The 22,794-nt window shown below is 38.6% G+C and overlaps 1 protein-coding gene across 1 annotated transcript in view; it reads right to left on the bottom strand.

Annotated features, from left to right (window-relative positions):
* CPED1 (cadherin like and PC-esterase domain containing 1) overlaps positions 1–22,794 on the bottom strand; it is a 147,610-nt gene that overhangs the window by 56,119 nt on the left and 68,697 nt on the right. Inside the window, exons 13-16 of the mRNA XM_027720851.2 lie at positions 20,131–20,198; positions 19,766–19,810; positions 17,727–17,913; positions 14,859–15,027 (exon numbers count right to left, since the gene is read on the bottom strand). Of these exons, the coding sequence (XP_027576652.1) occupies positions 14,859–15,027; positions 17,727–17,913; positions 19,766–19,810; positions 20,131–20,198 (469 nt within the window). The remainder of the gene's footprint in view (positions 1–14,858; positions 15,028–17,726; positions 17,914–19,765; positions 19,811–20,130; positions 20,199–22,794) is intronic.

Here is a 22,794-nt window from a genome sequence, read left to right on the forward strand (position 1 = left end):
AGAAGAGAGGAGTGAGAATATGTGAGAGGAACAACCCTACAGACACAAGGTCAGAGGAGAAGGAGAGGGAGGAGCTGCTTCAGGCTCCAGAACTGAGATTCCCCTGCAGCCCGTGGTGCAGACCATGGTGAAGCAGCTGTGCCTCTGCAGCCCACGGAGGTCCACAGGGATGCAGAGATCCATCTGCAGCCCATGGAATAGCCCCACACCAGAGTGAGTGGATGTGTGAAAGAAGGCTGTGACCCCATGGGAAGGCGATGCTGGAGCAGTCTCCTGGCAGGACCTGTGGCCTGTGGAGAGAGGAGCCCATGCTGGAGTAGGTTTGTTGGCAGAACCTGTGATCCCACTGGAGACCTACACTGGAGCAGTCTGTTCCTGAAGTACTCCACCCCATGGAGAGGGATCCATGTCAGAGCAGTTCATGAACAACTGCAGCCTGTGGGAAAGACTCACACTGTAGAAGTTTGAGGAAGACTGTCTCTCCTGGGAGGGACTCCATGCTGGAGCAGCAGAAGGACTCCTCTCCCTGAGGAGGAAGCAGTGGCAGAAACAAAATGTGATGAACAGACCGTAAGCCCCATTTCCCATCTCCCTGCACCACAGGCAGGGAAGAAGGGAGGGGTAGGGAGAAAGGTATTTTTAAGGTTTGTTTTATTTCCCATTTTACTTATTCTGATTTTAACTGGTAATAAATTCAACTAATTTCCCTAAGTCATGTCTGTTGGGCCCATGACAGTAATCAGTTAGTGACCTCTCCCTGCCCTTATCTCAACCCACAGGCCTTTTATTATATTTTCTCTCCCCTGTCAAGTTGAGGAGGGGAGTGACAGAGCAGGCTTTGGTCAGCATCTGGAATCAACCTGGGTCAACCGACCACAAGGACATAGGAGGAGTAGGCATAAATAAAACAGATGATTTTGATGAAAAAATAAGAGACACAGGTTTCATTCAGAAACTTATCATAGAATCATAGGATGTTCTGAGTTGGAAGAAAACTACAAGAATCAACAAGTCCAACTCCTGGCCCTGCACAGGACCATCCCCAAGACTCACACCATGTGCCTGAGAGTGTTGTCCAACACTTCTTGAATGCTGTCAGGCTTGGTGCCATGACCACTTCCCTGGGGAGTCTGTTCCAGTGCCCAACCCTGCTCTGGGTGAGGAACCTTCTCCTAATATCTAGCCTAAATCTCCTCTGACACAGCTTCATGCCATTAAAGCAAAAATGTTGGCCAGAACACTGGCCAAGATTAAGTGAATTACACATATTCACAGACCTTTAAACCAAATGCTCTAGAGAAGAAAGACAGCATCTCTTCAGCAGGCACATCACTCTGTGTAAGTGAAGGTGGCTCTATTCTGCAATGCCTTTCAGTAGAAATTTTCCCCCTTTTATGGGATTAGGCAGAGAAGGTAGTGTTCATTTAGAGACAAAGGAATAATAGAATGACAGGGTGAGACAGCAGTCCACCTGTACCACATATTACTCAAATTCTTTACTGGAACTCAGATGACTTCTGTGTATGGTGGCTCATTGTCATGGCTGTTTCTTTTTTCATGCCGTGCTCAGACATTAAGCCACTCACAACTGCTCCTTCTTAAATAAACTCCAGAAGTCTTTGATCTGTTTTCTACAAGGCTTCCCAGCAGATATTGGCATCTACTTTATTTTTCAGGCAGCACCAATGGAATGAGATTTATGAATAACTTCTGTCCTCTGAAGCAGTCTGGTAGCAAACAGCTGAGCACATGCCACTCAATGGAAGACTCAGGATAAGCAACAGAAGCTTGTTCCTTCCTAAAACTTTTATATTTTTCAAGGTGAGAACCATTGCCAGTGTGGCCAACGCACAAAGGCCGACAGTTTTACACAGAAGATACCAAATTTGTTTGACACTAATTTGAAATATTTTTAACCAGATTAAGGTGCAAGGCATCTTCAAGTGATCCTTAAAGTGGAATTTTAAAATTTATGCATTTTAGTACAAAGTACAGGCATCAGCTTCAGAGTGACAAGTATTTGAATTTTCAGTATCAGCCACAAGAAAGAAAAATACTAAAAAACACACAAAAAAAGAGTATCAGATTCTAAAATGAATAGCCACAGCACTGAATACTGTTCTTTTTTTTTCCCCAAGTAGCATATTGCTGTCTTTCATACAGAGCCGTGCATGTAAATGAAAGGAGTCTGAGACGTACAAACTCCAGCTGGAAAATATGCTTAATTCAACACAATAAAATGAGAAACAGAACTATATTTAATCATAACTATATTTAAAAAAGTCTAAATAAATGTGTACCAAAAATACTGCAAAATAGACCACAATAATTCTTCATAAAGAGATCTCATGGTTCCGTCTTCTTTGAAATGCAGTGAAATATGCCTCCAACCAATGTTTTTCAGCAAGTAGGTTGATTGTCTTTAGCAAAAGGGCAAGGATTCATTCCAAGAGTAGTGGTATATGCAAAAGTAGGTAAATGACCTTCAGACTCCATTTAAAATTCAAGCTCATTTTTTTCCAGTAGCTAGTCAGACCCCCAGGACACCCTTACTGAGGTATTTATGCGTTCCATTTTCTGCAATGAATCCCACCTTTTATCTAAAAATTTAGTTTTAACCATTTTCATTGCAACATCCTGTGAATAATTTATGCAGATAATTACAAATGTTTATTTTTATTTTGATTTGACCAAATAAAAATAGATTCACTGGATGACGTTTTCATTGATAATCCTTAAATTCACAAGCACCTGTAATGGCTGGAAGTTCTTACCCTAAAGGGAACAAGGCTGGACTTGATGCTGACCTGACTGCAACTACTCTGTTGTGACTGATTTGTTTCCTTGTTTATATCTACACACTCTAGCTCTGAGCAAAATCAGAACACTTATTATGCATCAGCATTCCACGCTCTTTTATGTTGGATTATGTACAGTAAACACCTCACTTGACAACATTCATCACACAGGTAGTGCATTTTATTTGTGTGGGTAAACAAAATAGGTGGAAAGTACACATACAAGTATTAAATGGCCTGAATTCCAGATGGCTTGCTTGCTCCATAAAGGAACAGTATCTGCTGAGATGACTGTGGTACTGTAGTTCTTTTTCCTTACCAAACACATGCAGTAGGAAGTTTTCCTCTGTTCTTTTGTCATCTTCTTTGCTGCTCTCTTATTTCATGACCTCTGAGTTAATCCTTCTATTCTTCCTATTAGCAAGTTTAAGCAGGCAAACTTCAAACGGACTAGCGATTGGTCACAAGGTTTAATGGGCATGTAGATAATCATCTAAATTACATTTCTGGAGCTGATGGGCCAGACAGGCTTAGAGAGTAACTTTACCAGCTTTCACTGTTAATCAGCAAGGATTGTGTGTCTCTACTTATCTGCCTTTGCCTGCCTCCCCGAGGGCCTGGGTCATACTGACTGATTAACAAAGGCAGCTGCATTAGCTTTCTTCTCCCAGAAAGTGTGGCATGGAGGCCCAAATGACTTGAAAGGCAAATGTGACTACAGCTCAAGCACCAAGCGCTCTCTTCTCATCACTGTGGAATTGCTGGCCCTCCTCTTGCAGATTATGATACTCACACAACAGTTGTTGCCAATTTTCATGATCTGTTAACACTTAGGAAGCCTTATGCTGAAGGCTCTTATTTCACATCTATTGTGCTATCATCAAGGGGAAAATTCAACAGGCTATTTCACATTTTCTGATTAATTTCAGAGCAGTGTATGAGGTGAACCGAAAAGAATACAACAATTGAATTGTCAATAATGAATGCCCTGGATTTCAGCTTTGAAACACAAACTGTAGATGGCTGGGTAAAGAGAATAACACCTCTCTGTAGGATACAGACAATTTTACAACTACAGAAATAGCAATGGATGGATCTGTAGTGTGAACCTGATTTTCTCAGCGAAGCAAAGTGTATCAAATCTGAGTCTCTTCTTTGTCTTATATTGGTGGTTGTGTTTTATATCTACCTTGATTACAAAAGGAACAAGAGCAGAGGAGGATTGGCTTCCTGACTTTGGCAGAAGTTTGTCCTTCAGGTGTTTGTCTCATCTTGTGTAGTAAATACTTTTTAATCTCTTTATCAAGTTGTTAAATAAACACAAAATCAGACCAATCAAACTATGATTATCCACACAAGAAGCTTACTCAGGAGCAACATAGGCTAATTCCAGCACTCTTTAAAACAGTAAAACCTTTTCATACATTTATAGCTCTGTACAGAATGGAATCTGACAAGCCAGCTAAGATTTTATTTTGGATCCCAATTAAGAACATTCTACAAGAAGAAACTAGTGAGGAACAAAGTAAAATAATCTAGAACACCGACTTCCTTATCTGTCTCTTGAACTTTGAGAAAGGAAGTTGGATTCTGACTTTCCACAAGTTTTTATAGGCAAAACTATGAAACATTCATGTTTCTGTGACTTAGATGCAACCACTTGTGACTGATGTTAGAGGCAGACATGAATTAGGCTAAATACTTCTATAATTTTCCAGTCTAGGAAGCATGCCATTTCTCAAGTTTCTAAACAAAGACAAAATTTTCCACTTTTATCTGGGACAGACCCAGAACTCAAGGACTGTCCCATATTGTGATAAAACCTTCAAGTCTCAGTTTTGTTTCAGGTATTCACTGAGACATGGGATTATCCTATTTCCTAGCTTTTTGGCAGCCGAGTACCTTACCCACTCCCGGAGCCACAGCGCTCACGCCTCTTTCAAGGAGAACAAAAATGGCCAAAGCTCTATGCCAGATCATGAAACTCACAGCAGGATTTCAGATATGTCACATCCTCTTTACCAAAACAGTGCACAGAGAAAACAATCTGAATTTCATATATCCACTGTGAGCATATAGCTGGAAGAGTCTTTACACAGTGCAGCATTAATTCACTTCACTTTTCATTGTTCTATTGTACAATTTACAGAATTTGTAAATTGTACAATTTACAATTGCTGATTTACAATTTACAATTGCTGATTTACAGAATTATCCTTTTCACTTTTACTTTACCAAGTCAGAATTATAAATTGTAATTAAAAGACCAGACAAATTATTATGAGTTATGATATCATTACTGTGACTCATTAGTCTTTCCCTTATATCATGTTGATAACAATCTATACCCTCTACTTAATATTACAGCTTTTCAATGCCAAAATGCCATCAATAATTTCCAATAGCATCAAAAGCTGAGATGATCAAAACCTAGCTATTATTTCTGGAGAGGCAATAGTAAGCATACTCTTTCCTGCAGACTCATTTTTTGATCCCACATGGTAAGAAAATAAGTCTAGTTAGGTCAGATCCAAATTACATGGAAGTCAATGGGAATCTGTTTCTCTGTTCAAAGAGCTTGCATTAAGGATATTTTTCTCTTCTTTTACTGTTATACACACCACAAAAAATGGGCACAGAACCTGCTACTAAATCCAAATTTCAGTCTGCTTTGAGAGTCTCAGAACTGAAAGAGCTGAGTTGTACAGCTGTATAATAAGGAATATGCAACTTTTGTGTGCCCAAAACTTGGCTCTAGACACCTTTACCTTTCCCCCCTCATGATATGTGTATGAGTATGACAGAAAGTCTTGTAGATGGAGTAAACTTGGGTACCAGAAACCGACAGATGTATGTGCAACATATATTTTGCAAATGCTTCATAGACAAATGCTTTGCCTGTGACTTAGGAACTGGCAGTCTGATCATAGTTGTAACACTTTGTGTGCTGTCATACAGTGCCAGTTATTTCTAATTAATGAACTTTCTCTCCATGAATCAGGCACATTGACACAATGTAAACACTGACACAAATATTTACCCAAAACATAACCTAAATATTTCAGTGAGGCTTCAGAAACTCTGAATGACCTTTTCTTCCTCCCCACCCTCTTTAATTATTGTACTTTTAAATGTGTCATTGGACTTCCAGGAGCTTGTAAAAAACTGCTTAGCTCAAACTTTGCAGTTCTCATAGTTACGTGGCTCATTCAAAGACTTGTAAGGCTTTACACCTTGCTGGGGAGTCAATTCTTATATCTCGATATTGCACAGTTAGAAATGGAAGTATTGAAAAATTATGGGCTTCATTCTACCTTCCTGATTTAGCACAGTTAATGTAGGCAATGCAAAACCTGATCCACCATAGTGATTGAGAGGGCTAAGGTTCCCTGTGGAATCAAAGAAAAACAACAGCTATTAGAGGATGACTGAGAGTCCTCAAGTACATTATCTATTCCTTTCCAGAGATCTCAGGTGCCATCACAAGGCTTTATCATCAGTACAGTACACAGAGCACGACCCAAGAGTGCCTGGCTCAGGGCTGCATGGTAGGAGCTTCCTCTGCCTGCCCAGGGTCTGGCTCCAGCAGTGCCCTTGCAAAGATAGGGCACAGAAGGAAGCAACCCAACTAGTCAGGCTGGGTCAGGATGCCCCAAACTGCCTTTTGGCTGAGGTGATTTGAACATATGGTCCCCCTCTTTTCCCTAAGGGCTATCAGTCCATCAAGCTGTACCTCTGCTCAAACTGGAGCCAGTGCAGCAATGCATGGAGGGATCACTGTGCTGGGCAGGGAGAGGAAGCAAGAGTAAGCACAAAAAAAGTCTGAGTTACAAGGAGTCTTCTGCAGAAGTTACTGCTACCAATTCTCTAGCAAAATGTAATTGATTCCAGCTGTGTTACTGGGCCTGTGTTATAATGAAAACATCCAAAATAAGAGCAAAGAAGGACTATAAGTGAAAAACTATTTCTAAATATGTGGGATGATTGCCTGATAACTTAGCATAAACAAAAAATCCACAGCTGACAAGAATTATATTAAAACAGGTTTTCTGATAAACTTTTCCAGAGAACAGTGTTCTGCCAGGATCAGAATCGCTTACCCAGCATTTACTTCCATCTGTCTCCTTTCACAGCCACCCACAATGGTTTGCTGTTATTATTTAAAAAGACATTTCAATCCTTTGGTTAAAGTCAGAAAAAAACTGGATGTATTCCAGTCTGTACTAGCCATCCTTCATGGGCTCAGAGACAGCACTGTATCTACAGAATCTGCATCCACAGCACTGTATCTGCTGCAGCACCTCCCCATCCTGCAGCACCCTAGGGAGCAGGTATTGCAAGGCAACTGTCAGGCTGAAATGTCCAATCATACGCCCCACCAGCACCAGTGGGATCATATGTGTCATAATTTAACTTCCTAACATTTTTAGTCATGCAATTAGGAGTTTCTGCTTGGCTAGTTTCCGGGCAGATCTTCATCTTCCGTATGTTTAATGTGTCATGCACACCCATGAGATGGTATCAGTAATTGTATGAAAGGGGAGAACAGCCTGAACACACAAAAGAATGGAATTACTCTCTCAGGTCGTTGAAGTTTACCTTTTATGATTTTGTTCGTCACGACATTTTTCTGTGGCAGCAAAACAGCAAAACAACCATTCAAGTTAGGAGTCTAACAGAGTCCCTAGGATGGTGAAATGGTCCTAGCAAGACTGTGCTAAATTGCAAACACATAGAAGACAGAAAAAATGGTAGGAAATACTAAATTTTCCATTATTGAGGTAGGAGATTCTAAAAACACCTCTAGCTGGTGTCAATAAATTCAGTTGTGCTGAAGAGTGATATCATTCCTGACTTAAGAAGTTCTTAACTACAAGAGTGCCAACCAAGGAAAGAGAGCATTGGAAAAACTAAAGCTGAAAGCTCCATATAAAATTACCTCTCTTCAGGGGCTAATTATTACAGCAACCTAATACTTCCTCTCACTAATGATCATAAACCAAATTAGTTCATTGGTGTCATCTCAGTCATTATTGGCTTAAAATTGTTGAATCATTGAATTAGTATTCCTATGGATAGTCTCAAAGCACTGGTGGCCAATTTCTCCATCAGTGATCTGTGTAACACATAATTTCCCATGTACAATGCATCGTAATAATGACAAATGTGGCTGCTGCATAGACACATCCGCTTTCTTCAGTCTTTGCCTGAAACTTTCCTGAAGGGTATCTGGTATTCATCTTGGATCATATGTTAAGCCGGAAACTTAGCTACACAGAGAAGACTAAGCACAACTAATATAAAACCAGGAGTGTAAGCAAAATACTGTAAACTGGAAGACTATAAATTTTTCTCCGGACAGCTGGACCCAACATGGACTTAAGCCTCAAAGTTTGGGCTCTCTAATGTGGCATCCCCAATGTGCTGGAGAGTATGATGATGGTCCTACTCAGGCACAGCCTACTGGAAATACAGGATGAAATTTTTAGTTTAGGAAACTAAAAATTTTCTTTCCATGCTTAGAGAAAGGGATGCCTAAATAGAAGCACAGACATTGTGCTCATTCTTCTGCTGTTTTTTCCCATCTTATGCCCTAGTTGTGCCCATTTTCTCTTTATGGCCTCTTCAGAGCCCAGCAGATGTCTGACAGGGAACAGTGACTCTGGGAACCTGTGACTACTAAATGATAGTGGAGACTGTATGAAGTTAACTGTGCAGATGAAAAAAGTGAATGTTTGCCTTCTACAGAAAACCCAGAGCATTATATTAATTCCTTCAAATGATGGATCTCATCAGTTCTGCTGAGTTTTTGAGACCTTTCCTTAAAGCAGCAGATAATGGCCACTGATCAAGATGCCAGCTTAACAGCCACATTCTGAGTCTGAATCCAAAAGGAGTTCAGTACAGAACAGCGTAAATGTTAAGAATACCCATCACAATGGTTAATTGTTCCTCTGACTCATCTACAATGCTTTAAATCATTGCAAAAGTCTTGGGTATAATTAAGGAAACGTGGCAAGCCTTCTCTCCCCAGTGGTATACATGCTAACAAAGACAGAACATGCTGACTCTACAAAACATTTTGTTCTGAGATACACACACAAAGTAAACCTCTACTTGCAAATTAGCTAAGTGTATTTATTATTTTCATGTCTATCATCTATCATCATAAACATTGTGGAAGCACCAAGTTGTGTTATTCAATTTAGGTGCTTTTTCACTTTATACTTACAGTGAACGGTGACTATAAATCCCTTGATCTTTAAATATTTTAAAACTTCTTCAAGTAGTTTTTTAGATTATCCTAAGCTGTTGTTTGACCATAAATATTTAGGAAATTTAAAAAATTCTGTTTAGGATATCTAACAGGATATCTATCTAATTAGGAAATCTAACAAATTGAGCAGTTTTATTCAAGTGAATTTGCTCACATACATTGCCTGGCATACATAATGGAAGAGAATTCAGCCATATGTTTTTGCCAGGATGGGTACTCCATCAATGTAATTTGGAATTGCTCCCCTAAAATTAATTGAACCATGTTGACATAGAGCAGTTGAAGATATAAGCCCTCAGCCTTCTTTCTATGGCAGTCTCTCTGTACTAGCTCTCTATTTTGTGGCTTTCACCTAAAGTACTCACAATTTAACACGTATTCAATTTGATACACATTTGTTCCTTAAGGCTAGGTGAACCTTGCTCTATTTTTCCTGGGGAGTGGGTTGCAGTCACATAGTACCAAAATAATTTATGCTTTATTTAATAGATTAATAGCAATGCAAATGTACTTCTAGTGTTTTGTGTGTTTTCACCCTTAAATCACTTCTACAATTTCTGAACATGAAGCTTCTGCTCATTTAAAACCAGTAAGAGCTTTAAACCCAATCCTGATGTGAATTTCTTTAATGAAGAAAGAAAAATCTGCCTTAACCAGCACCCACTAACCACCCTTCTGTGCCCAGCTGCTCATTTCTGCCCCTGCATCTACCCCTTCCCTTGTGTTCACATAGAGAGATTGGGTAATTTATCCTAGAAACTAGTTCATTTAAAAAAAATAAAAAGCTTTTCCATCTAGTTCATGAGTAGCTGCAGGCAGGGAAAGGGATGCTTAAGTTGGCATTGCTCCTGGAAAGAATGACTGTTATACTGTGCTCTCACTAATGTTTCTGAAGAAAATTTAGAGTATAAGCTTGAGTGTTTCAGATCTAGTAATGAGTGGGCTTTTTTCTTGTCCCAGATACTCCCTCCTTGAAAAGAGAGTTAGCATTCTGGACTGCACAATAGCTAAAATATCTAACTTAACAGTTATACCAACAAAATTTTCAAATTTTATACTCATTTAATCAAATAATCCTCAATGAATCAAACACACCCTTTTGAACAACAGGAAAAAAAAAAAGGACTCCAACTATTTTTTTGAAGTTTGGGGCATTTTTTGTTGTTGTTCTGAAAAATCCAAAACCACTGAAAAATATTCTCACTAGCTCTATACCTGAGAAGGCAGAGGAAAACAATGCATGATTGCTCTCATAATGGACATTCTTTTTTCTCTGAAAGGGAAGTAAGCTTACTTTGTAAATAAGATACAGTCTGGTGGTTGTTACAATTAGGCTGTGTATTCAGTTCCAGAGATGCACTCTCCATGTCTTTTCAAGCAAGACACTCAAACCCAGAACTGCCACAAGGGTTAGCTGCTACTACAACAAACTCTGCAAAACACGTGGCATCGGCAATGTCCTGAGGACAGAAGAGATGGGCAGTTTGTAATGGTGGTCATGCTGAATCTAATGCAGATAACGGGAAATACAGAAGAGAATAATGTGCTTCCAGCCTGTCCTACAAGACAAATTCTTTGTTTCTCTCCTAAGCTTTCTTTTTTTTTTTTCTTTTATGGACATTATGTGATACTTGCAAGGTTCTTTGAAATCTTTGTGTGGAAGTACTATGCAAAGAGTTAATACATGTTTCTATAATTGATGTTTTTTACTTGTACTCTCTGGTATGAAAAGCTTTGTAAATGTAATAGTACACAGTTTAAAATGAAATAAAACCATTTTATTTTCCCACAGTTTAAAATGAAGTAAAACTCTTTTATTTTCCTTTGGAAATGTATAAATTGAGCTGCAAAAAAAATAAGTATTCTCATAACTTTCTTAACACAAAAATGAGAGCTTTTTCTTCTCTATGCCTGCAAATCTATAGTAAAATTAAATATACTTACTATACTAGGCCTAGGTCTTAATTGCTTTGTCATCAATGGAAGTTTAGTGGACAGAGAAATCAACATGTTGTTCCTGGCATCTTGTTGCCAGCTGCATTGCAGCCATTTGGTGTTACAGTTTGCAATGCTATGCCAGTATCTCATAATCAGTTCTGTTGGGCTTCTTATGCTATCTGGACTCCAGCAAAAAAATACGATAAAAGGACTTATAAAAATACAAGAGATAATAGTACTTAAGAATAAGGTTTTTTATAAAAATCAGGAAAGTTTTAAAAGATGTTCTGTAAGTCCATTCTCTCAGACCTGAGAAAGCTGTAGGACAACCACATTAGCCCTCTGCACTGCACTGATTCTGGAATGTACTCTTTTACATTTTGGGCAAATGCCCAAAGAGAATGATGAAGAGAACAAAACACACTATGATACAAAATGTAATATTAGCTATCCATTACTCACAATACACAAGCAAAATCAAATAAATAACTGTATTACTAAAAAAACCAAAACCCAAAACACCTAAAAAACACAACAAAAACAAACAAACAAATAAACCAAAAACTACCCACTCCAAAACACTCTAGATACAAAGTTCACAGTGTCAAACAAAATTCCCTAAGCACATCACCAGTTACTCACCATGACTGCAACTAGGCAAAGATTAAAAATCAAAGAGAGAGCACATTTCAAGTGAGGCATAGATAAATCTGTTTGCATTTTAAAGATAATAGGCACTGCAAGGATGAATAAAATACTTTTTCCTTTACAAGAGTTTGTATGTAGTGTGGGGTCTTTCACCTGAGAGAGATGCTGATAACCCTGTCTTAAGAGCTCACTGGCTTTCCTGCTGCCTGCTTTGAATCCTGACTATCTTGGTATCCAGCTTCAGAGATGATAATGAAATGGCACCACTTCTTTCAGGGTACTTAATTTGAATATTGTCACTAATTGCACAAAATTAAGTTCAAGCAGAAATCAACAACCTCTCAATTTGCAGTCCAAACAATACTGTCAAAATGCAAAACACACAGTGGAAGGCAACCAAATCCGCTGAAGGTACTGCGGTGATGCAACAGTTTATTTTCTATTGATTTGGTTTTAATGAGGATATTATAGCTGTTATAAAAAAGTAAAGAGGACAATATCTTTTCCCTTTTTAGGGGTTGCAAGGCTTGGAACCACACACCTCTGAATTCAATAGCCTTGAAATGAATCCAGCATTATTCAACTGCATGAGAATTGTTAGAAGACTGCAAATAACATCCTGCACTCTGTCTTTTTATTGTAGCCTTCCTTATAGTATCATCTTGCAGTGAAACCCGAATATACTAATGGGATTAAACATAAAAGAAAGTCAGGAAAAAAATTACCGGATTAGAATTTTAAGCAAAGCCTTCTGTGAGAAAGACCACACCACTATCAGTGACCTTCCTCTCCTCATGTGTGATCCCAGTTGTGCCTAGTCAAGTGTCCAAAGGATACTCCATCAGTTCACGCTTATTTATCCTTTTGCTCCTAAAACAGGTGTCTTTGTTACTAAGAGAACAAGCATTCATGGTGGTGTATTAACCCACTCTGCCAGAGCTCATAATGTTCTCTACTATGAAAAGCAGAATGTAATGATGTTATTTAAGCCCTGAGTTCTGTATTGATAAAATGACATCATTCTAAGCAAAAAGGAATAATTCTCTTCTAGCAAATAGGAAAAAGAGTAAAAAATGCAGGCTTTTAAGTGTTTTAGAATGCCATTTCTATCTCCAGCTCCAGTCTTTGTTTGTTTTTTAAATGCACTCTCTGATAAGTTTGCCTCTAACATAAGTAAAAGTTGTTTTAGAATCTCATACTGTATCTTCACAGCAGTCCTTAGATACCACAAGAATGCTTTTCATCTTATTTTTACTCTAAACTCCTGAAGCTGTCCCTAGCTCTGAACAATTATATTAATTAGAGAATAGTTATTCACAGAGGAGCAGAAAACCGAGCTTAATCAAAAGAAACTTCTAAAACACTCTTAATTTTTATCACTCTAGATCTCTTTGCCTTTGCAGTGCTTTAAAGATTCATACTGTCTCATAAATGCTATCATAAAACATTAACAGCAGTGTAAACTCTAAGTGTGGGAGGATGTGTATGAGGTTGAATTCCTGGTCCTATACCCAGATATGTGCCCCAAATAAGGAAAAAAGAAGAGTTCCTCACATCTTTCCAAGTAGTGTGTTGTCCTCATAATATAACCCCAGTTCAACTTATCGCTGCTCTCCTTTTCATATTAATTCACACTTAAGATGTCAGGCAGGTTGCTGTACACCTGAACTGAAATCTTAGGTATTATATGTGGTTTTTCTTATTTTACTGTAGCAACTACTAGATCTAGTGCTGAGCCAGTAAAAAGAGCAAGAAGATGGTCCTTGACCTTTTGGGTTGGTAAGAGAAGTCTAAGAGAACAGACAAAGAATAGGTAGAGAGCCAGACAACACTATAATCAAGTATTCAGATCAGCAGTCAGTAGGCTATGACTATTACACACATTTTCTCTGACAGTTCTAATTTGCAGATTGAAATAATTATTGTCAACATACAATTTGCTATCAACATTTATTATCTCTTTGCCTCCTGTTTTAAGTCCCAGTATGTATCTCTCCACAAGAGAAAAGAATCCCTCTTGATCTCCCCCATCACATAAAATGCTCTGCCTTCTACCACCCTGGTCTGCCAACCAGAGATGGGAAGGAAGTTTTGCTAATGGATATAATGATATATAAAGGTCTTCATAAAGAAAATAGATAAATAAAGATAGGATTAGACATTTGACATGAACACGGATGACAGTTTCAACACAATAGTTTTGAAAATCCTTCTTCCTGGATGCAGAATTAATTGTGACAAAATATGCTACTCCTGGATGCTCTAATAATTAGAATTAACACACCAATCCTTTTAATCTGCCTAAAATTCCACAGACAAAAGCATTGCCCTGGATTACCATTTACAATGTCACTTCCTTCTTTGAACTGGCTGGCTTATCTTTGCCCACCATATCAAGGACATTTAGTCCTCAAACTTTGGAATACAAACAGCTCTGATACAGCCTGTGTCCCAGGTTTTCTCTCTTATGCAAAATATCTTTATCACCATAGTTTCACTAACTGAAATCTTCACTGTTACCTGCTTTCAGTACCTTTCTTCCAATTTTCTGTATAATTCAGCCTGATATCCCGTTTCCCAGCCCCAATTTAGCCCTATTGGACAGACTCTCATCCTTTTTTTCCCTCAACAAACCAACTGCTTCCTAAGCATTGTTATTTCTTAGCAACAATGATCCCTTCCTTCAAAATTATCAGTGGGTCTTTTTCATTGTGTTTGTTGCTCTAGAATAAACAGTTTTCATTCATAAATTATCTGGCAGCATTTTTCTTGAACACTGATAAGCGCACTGTCATCGTAAATATCTTTCCCAGTAAAAGGATTTCCATGGCTCCAATGTCACAGACAGATAGTTATGAAAACTGCGCACTGCGTGTTACAGAGGGACTGTTTTATCACAAGCAAACAACACCTCTCTGATGGAGAAGGTTTTGCCTGACCAACGTAAAGATTAATTCACCCAGAGCTCTCAAATACACGGTAATAGGTACTTATGCTGGACTTACCTTTTATATCCAAAACTTTATGTAAATATTGAATTTCATACAATTTTAGTGTTTAGAACTCAGATTCTAATCTCAACAAAAACTGACTCTACACCAGCTTTGGCCCATGTGCCCTAATTTATATCACTGGATGAACAGAACCCAGCTAATATCACTATTAATTTGAATACGAAAAGAATGCAGAGACAATACCTGCACAAACCCACACATCATGTAGTCATCAAACAAAGGCAGACTGGGACGGTCCTCCCGATAAATTGTTATTTTGTAGCTGCTCACAACCGGAGGGTTGGGCTGCGAATCATCTGTTACGAGAATGATGACTTTGTTCAATCCAAGGCCAAGGGGGTAGTTAGCACTGCTGCACAACAAAATAGGAAAGAAGTGGAATAAACCTTAAAGAAATAAAGATTTATGCTGCTTTATCTATGGCTGCTAAATTTTACTTGTTCCTTGAGGCTGCTATTTCTAACATTTTCTCTTAAAAAATACATGTGATTTTAAATACAAACAGTGTAAAATAACATTTTTTAACAATTTATAGTTCTTTCAGAAAGATATAATACTGAGAGTGAAACTTTGTGAAAACAGCTTCAGTGGCAGTGGCAAATATTCTGACGTGAAATCTGTGAATGAAACCATCAGGGACAATAATTCCTGGTAGGTTCAAGTTTATGATGATGTCATCAGAGAGACAAACATGACCAGAGATGTCGGCCACTGAAATTGTCCACTAGCCAAATGTGATGACTAGACAAACTGCTCAGAGTGACAGACAAGACCAAAGCTGAGCTGTTTGTCTTCCTTTGGAAGGGAAACAAAAAATGATGAAAGGCAGAACCTGCACATGCAAGGTTTTTACTTTTCAATTTAAAGGACATATTGGTATTCCGTTTTCCTTTTACAAGGAAGAAATCTGTAAGCTTTTCACTTGTATCCATATTGACTGCCAAGGGAGTTAACATTAACACACTAAAATGCTGAGTGGAAGAATTTTGTGGCAGTTTCTTTTGAAATGATATATCAAGACTAACTTCTTACTGAAAATACAGAAAACATACTGAGTATTAGATCAGTAAGAACTGTACAGACTGTCTAGTTATTAGAAGACATTCTAGGTCAAAGCATCTGCTTCACAGTCAAAAGATGGTGTGTTGCATGAGCACTTCATGTCAGGAAGCAAAGTTTGCTCTGTAATGGTTAAGAATTCTTCTTCCCAAGTAATTCATTGTTCATGCTCTCCTTTTTATCCACTCACTAATGGTTAGTATGTAAATAGGCCAGTTCTCTGGTTCTGAGGTACCTGACCCAAATAAATAAACTGGTATTGTCCCTGGCACATGCTGTTGTCTCTGAGAGAGCTGGTTGGCAAAGACAAAACTGTGCCAGGGATCACAATAGCAATTAAATATCATGGATGATTGTGGGTCAGTGATAAAACCTAATGTTTAGTGATGACTGCTCTCTCTTCTATCATCCAGCTTTATATTTCTCTAAAAGATCAGATAAGCTGGGACTCTTGCAGATGGCAAGATGACCCACTTAGTGGATGAGAGCAAGGCTGTTGTTGTTGTCTCCCTAGTGCCTTTGGCACTGTTTCCCACAGCAATCTTATGGAGAAGCTGTCTGCTCACAGCTTGGATGGGCATACACTTTGCTGGGTAAAAAATTGGCTGGATGGCCAGGCCAACGATCAGGACAAGGAGATTGAGTGCAACCTCAGTCAGTTTGCAGATAACATCAAATTGGGTGGAAGTGCTGACCTGCTGGAGTCTCTGCAAAGGGATCTGGACAGGCTGGATGGATGGGCCAAGGCCAAGTGTATGAGGTCCAAGAAAGTGATGTACCATGTCCAGCACTTGGGTCATAACAACCCCATGCAGAGCTACAGGCTTGGGGCAGAGAGGCTGGAAAGACGCCCAGTGGAAAAGGACCAAGGAGTGCTGTCGACAGAGGGCTAAACATGAACCAGCAGTGAGCACAGGTGGCCAGGAAGGCCAAAGGCATCCTGGCTTGTATTAAGAATAGTGTGGCCAGCAGGACTAGGGCAATGGTTGTCCTCCTGTATTTGGCACTGATGAATCCTTGACACCTTGAATCCTGTGTTCAGCTCTGGTCCCTCACGACAAGAAAGACATTAAGGTGCTTGAGCATGTCCAGAGAAGGGAAATAAAGCTGGTGAAGGGTCTGGAGCACAAGTTTTATGAGGAGCAGCTGAGGTAGCTGGGGTTCTTTAGCCTGGAGAGAGAAGGAGGTTGCCTGAAAGGAGGTCATAGCCAGGTGGGGGTTGGCCTCTTCTCCCAAGTAACAAGAGGTAGGACAGGAGGAAATGGCCTAAAGTTACACCAGGGAAGTTTTAGATTGGATATTAGGAAGAATTTCTTCACTGAAAGGGTTGTCAAGCATTGGAACAGGCAGACCAGGGTGAGTCACCATCCCGGGAGGTATTTAAAAGACCTGTAGATGGGTCACTTAGGGATATGGTTTAGCGATGGACTTGGCAGTGCTGGGTTAACGTTTGGACTTGATGATCTTAAGGGTCTTTTTCAATGTAAATTATTCTATGTTTCTATGACAATCCCTTGTAATACAACTCCGATGAAAATGAATCATTGTAAATTAGGAAACTTGAACCTATTTCTTCTTTTGACTCCAGCTATCCTACTCTGACCCACATAAGCAGACCAATTCTAGCAGCTTAGGGCACAGTGCAAAATTAACACCTGGATACAAAAGCTCTAATTCTTTCTTGTCTACTGTGTGCAGTGTAGTGATAGTCCGTTCCTACTCAGCTTTGATGCTGTCAGAGATTGCAGGAGCTGGGTGAGATGCTAGCAACTGTACCCTCTATAAAGCTAGGGCTAATTATGGCTTGAGAACATACTACCACTGACTTCAGGACATTGAAAATAAATACAAGTTCCTCAGTGTTGAACTCCCTCTGACTTTCCTTTGACTCATCTATCTGTGTTCTAGGTATTTGGAAACACAAAAATATTCTGGAATATTCTGCCATATTTCCAAAATTAAGTTTTTACACTCATATTTTGTTGCTCATACCTTGGCCCTTTCTTGTCGTCAAGGTGTACTCGGCATTGACAGTTAGAGGGTTCTGCTCCTATCTTCACTGTCACCATGTCGAATGGGACTTCTGCATAGTATTCTTTGATCTTTGGGTTAAACTGAGGATTCAAGTCCAGCTGTGGACTGGTGAAGATCTGCCTGATATGAGATAGGGTATCTTTATCTGTTCCAAGAAGGCATCAAAGAAAAAACTGTGAAATGTATGAACATTTTTGAGTAACATGCAACTTCTGGCAGATTGATAACATGTACAGTGGCAAGATATTTAATGCCTAGTCACTCTGAGACTGATAATCCTGCTGCAAAATCTTAATGGAGTTTTTAGTGGCACTTCAGAGAAAGGTTTAGACCTTGGAGGGATTTTAATTATTCAGTGCCCAATCACTTTAGTCCTAGTCACAAAACTCAAAGCCTGAGTAAGCCTTTGAAAATGCAAGGATTAAGTCTTGGAGATCTGTCTCCAGTTGGTTTACCGAAACATAAAGAAGAGCTAGGCCAAAATTCATAACCTACTTAGGTACCAGCCTGTGTACAGGGTTTATGTACAAATGTAATTTCCAATAAAAATCAAAATAAGTTAGACATATTCTTACTCTTCATAAGAACAAGTCACATGGAGATGTCTAGACTCATGGGGTCATTTGTAGTACAACTGGAAGAATGTTTTATTAAAATTCCTAAATCAACAAATTCCAGCTCTTTGCCTGTGTATGAAATCTCCACAATCAAATCCTATTTGCTCAAATGTATCCTTTATTTTGTAGTGTTTGCCCAATTACTCATGAGAATAATTATTTGCTGGCAACCCACTTATGACAAATACTTTAATCCAACTTATCAGATTCAGATTTACAGTACAATTCCACATTCAAAACTGCTTTTCACATACATTCACTAGTACATGTTTAAAACTGGGTACTTCAGAAAACATTCCAGATAGAAAACTCTTTTATTATAATATCTGAAAAATCTTGTAGCTTAAAACCTGGTCTAAAAGGGTCCTAAAGAATGTAAGCAGTTCTATGTGGACCTTTTCTATCTTGAAATATCTGCCTTGAGAAAGAAAACAGGGCAATTTCAGCACCTTCTTGCATGGATTAAAATATAAAGGAAGTTATTCCAATGGAAGAGTAGAACTTGGGCTAGATTTGTAGGGGAATAGAGTCCTATACATTAATACACAGAAGGTATTAAAAAAAACCCCTACAGATGAATACAAACAGCTCTCCACATTCTGTATGTCTTACTTAAAAATGTTGTCTCACTATAGTTTAAAAATGAGGAATTTCAAAATAAAATTAATGGAGGTATTTTCAAACTAAAATGTCATAAAATCAGAATAGTGATGCCAGTCAGCCAGCCCCGGAGTATTTCTGGCCTTTGATTGATAGAGTAGTTCCTGGAGGCACCATATCAGTAATAGAGAGGACAGAAGGCTCAGTGGGTAGCAAAGCCTTTCCACCACAGAGCAATGGCTTCACATTTACAAAGCGATCCCTCAGATAACATGTCAATGAGGAAGGCAGCCAAAAGCATTGCTCTTACCAAAGAAAAATATATTTTAAATCTTTACAGTTCTTTAAATATACTTTAAATATTCCAACAAGCATATACATTTTAGAAAAACTCATCTCTTGAGCAGCTATTTAATATCCCGCTATTGAACCCCAGATAAATTTAAAGGTTTTTCCACAAGAAAAAAACATATGCTGAAGTTAATGGAAACAGGGGGCAAAAGTCTATTGAAGTGTGACAAGGGATCAATGAGTGCTGGAATACTCACATTAATATGCACACATAGCAATGTTTAATTTTGTGCTTAAGTCATATTTAATATAATAGCCCAGTTATTGAGAGTTGTTTATAAACATTCTTGCTACTTAAAAATCCTTCTTTTTTTTTTTTACAGCCTGCAGATACTTGATTCACTGAGAGGTTATGCAGAAAAACCCAAGGAATTTGTTCAAGAAATCTCTCTTCTTCCCCCTTAGTGATCTAGAAAGACCTTGACTTACCATGACTGCATTGCCTTTCTTCAGTCTTACTTGAATAATGCAATGCTGAAAGATAAACAGAAACACCTAATAGTTTTCTACTGTAAGCCCAATTACAATCCTATTGGAGAAGAAAATATCTTTTAATCATAAAAGATACATTGTACTCTTATTCTCTACAGTGTGAGATCTTTGTTTTAGGCCCATGAACACAGTTCATGGGCTCAGCATAACAACTTACACAGAAGAAATATATATTGGTCTTTTATATGTAGTAAGCCAAGACTTCAACTGGAATACAAAACAATGTAATCTAAATCATGCATGTTATCAGAAATAATAAAAATAGGAAAAACATACTTTATATAAAAGATCTGATCCCTTACCTTTATGACTCTTCTTGGAGTCAGAGGGAACATTCTGCTTAGGACTCCTATTTCCTTGAGAAGATAGCCTGTCGATTCAATAGCAGACATATTTTTACATGAATGGAAGGAACAGAAACCATGAAACATTTTTCAACAATTTCTATATGGTATCCTAGGGCACATGGTATTTCAATATTCTCCATAGAAAGATCAACTTTCTGGATTCATGCTCTCAGCATTAGCAATATTACCTGAGTGAACATATTCCATAATAAATGGTAGCATATCATATCAAAATAGAAAACAAGAAATAAATTCCAAAACAAAGTTGCATTGCTGGGAAAAGGAAGAGTGGATATAGCCAGGAATAAAATAACCCAAACTGTATCTCTTAACTGTTTGTATGATGGTTTTCTGTATATACCTGAGATTTCAAAAATAATTAAAAATAAATGAAGGTCTGTGTCAAGGGCAACATCTCTACTGACATTAGCATGAATTCCTAAATGGAACTCCTATGTGTTTTGCTGTGTTTGCCAATTCAAAACAAATCCAGAGTATATATATAAATAAATCCTCCATGAAAAAAGACAAATGATTTGCAACAATTCATCAACATGTTAGTGGTGCCCATATTACAAGCTTTGCAGACTTTTTCTTTCAAATAGAATTTTGAGAACATAATAGAAGAAAGGGAGTAGCACAACAGAAGAAAGGGAGTACTTTTTGATCTGTGTACTGGACCTCTAGGTAATAACACCTTTTCAGAGGTCTACTAGCATTTCTTGAAGCTTTCATGTGTTTTCCTCCCCGTGTTTTCCACAGAAGTTCTCATAAAGCAGCTTCTTCACAGATACTGCAGTTTGGATTTTGAAAGACATGAAGTCACTGTCTGTGCCAAAGGAAGGGAGGTAGCAATATTGTTCTGTGCAATCATCCATCACTAATGTTTCAACAGAAGCTTCTGAAAGCAATATTGAGGTCAATCATGGTAAAAGGTAAACTGTCCAATGATAAAACAGAGATTTCTGCATTATGTCAATGAGATAGGAAAGAAGTCACTGTCAGATCAATGTGTCTCTGTGTGTGCATGAAAATGTAGTTCTGAGATTGCAGTGTCTAGACACCACCCTAATTTCATGCACATTCTTGACCTACTTCAAAGGAGGCACTTAACAAACTATTAGAGAGTTTGTTTTCCAAGTTGCAAGTAATTTTTCACCCCCTTCCTCCTTGCCAAAGAGATAACAGCTAACACTTGTCAAATACATTTTTCCTCTCCACTGTTTCTTTTTTCTTGCCCAGTCCCAAACTCGTAAGGTGAAAACAAGTCTTAACTCTATAAAATGCCAGAGGCAGTGATCATCCCACTGTACTCAGCACAGGTGGGGCTGCATCTCAAATCTTGTGCCCAGTTTTGGGCCCCTCACTACAAGAAAGACACTGAGGTGCTGGAGCCTGTTCAGAGAAGGGCAATGAAGCTGGTGAAGGGTCTGAAACACAAGTCTGCTGAGAAGCGGCTGAGGGAGCTTGGGTTGTTTAGTCTGGAGAAAAGGACGCTCAGGGGAGACTTCATCACTCCCTACAACTACCTGAATGGAGGCTGTAGCCAGGTGGGGTCATTCTCTTCTCCCACTTAATAAGTGACAGGATGGGAAGAATCTTTCCAATCCAAATGAGTCTATATTTCCATGATTTATTTCTGCTCTTTTTACTCATTAAGTTTTCCTTTGTGCAAGCTCTTTGCAGTCATCAGACTGAGGTAAGATGCAGTTATGAAGCTCTTCAAAATACAGGCACCAGCTGAGACCCTGGACTGTGCAGAGTCCTTTCCTTCACATGCTGTTACTCAAGAAGAAACCTTTATCTGTATGAGTGGCCCCTTATTTACTTAAGTATCTCGAAGGAGCTATCAAGTAGAGGTGCATACTTTGCCCACACACTTTGTAATTAGCTCTAATGAAACCAATGACTGTATGACAGTACCCTTGCATGCTTATGAATGTATGTACCTTTTGAAAAATCCCAGATGTGTACATCACAAACTATTGACTGTGAACCTGTCCTTTAGGAATCTCTCTGATTCCGCAAATGAGAAAGCCAAAGGATTGACAGCAGCAATAGTAATATAGCTCTGATGGTCTAAGCAATCAGAGACATAAGCAATGAAGGATGTGTAGAAATAGAATCTTTCATTAGATTAAAATATAAAAAAGAAAAAATCTAGTCACTTTTGGTGCCTTTGATGGGTAGTTAGTTGTGGATGGTACAGTTTGTAATGGGTCATTAACTAAAGATTGAGAACATATTTCAGTATTTAGCAGAGTTATGAATTTTATTTCTTTAGCTGATGTTATGTAGTTATCTCTTCAAAATGAAGAACCGCTGCAGGTAATTTTGTGAGACTGTATCACTAACAATTTTTTTCTGTTTGATTAACTGGCAGTGTGAGCTTTGCTTGGCTTCAGTCACAGTTTCCATAATGGCGTTTGGTTGCCTGAATAAAATACCTTGTGCTGATCTTCAGAAGAGAAATATAAGGTTGCAGACTTAAGAGTGGGAATGGTTTCCTGGCACTCAATACCAACTGTCTCTCTCCTTTCCTACTTCCCTCTCTCTCTCATTCCTCCTATTGCAGGTCAGTGATCTTATCCACACTTCCTCGTTGTTGCCACCTTCTGT

The sequence above is a fragment of the Pipra filicauda genome, unplaced genomic scaffold (genome assembly GCF_003945595.2).
Source record: "Pipra filicauda isolate LSUMZ 115617 unplaced genomic scaffold, ASM394559v2 scaffold113_size4260070_pilon, whole genome shotgun sequence".
Taxonomy (NCBI): Eukaryota; Metazoa; Chordata; class Aves; order Passeriformes; family Pipridae; genus Pipra; species Pipra filicauda.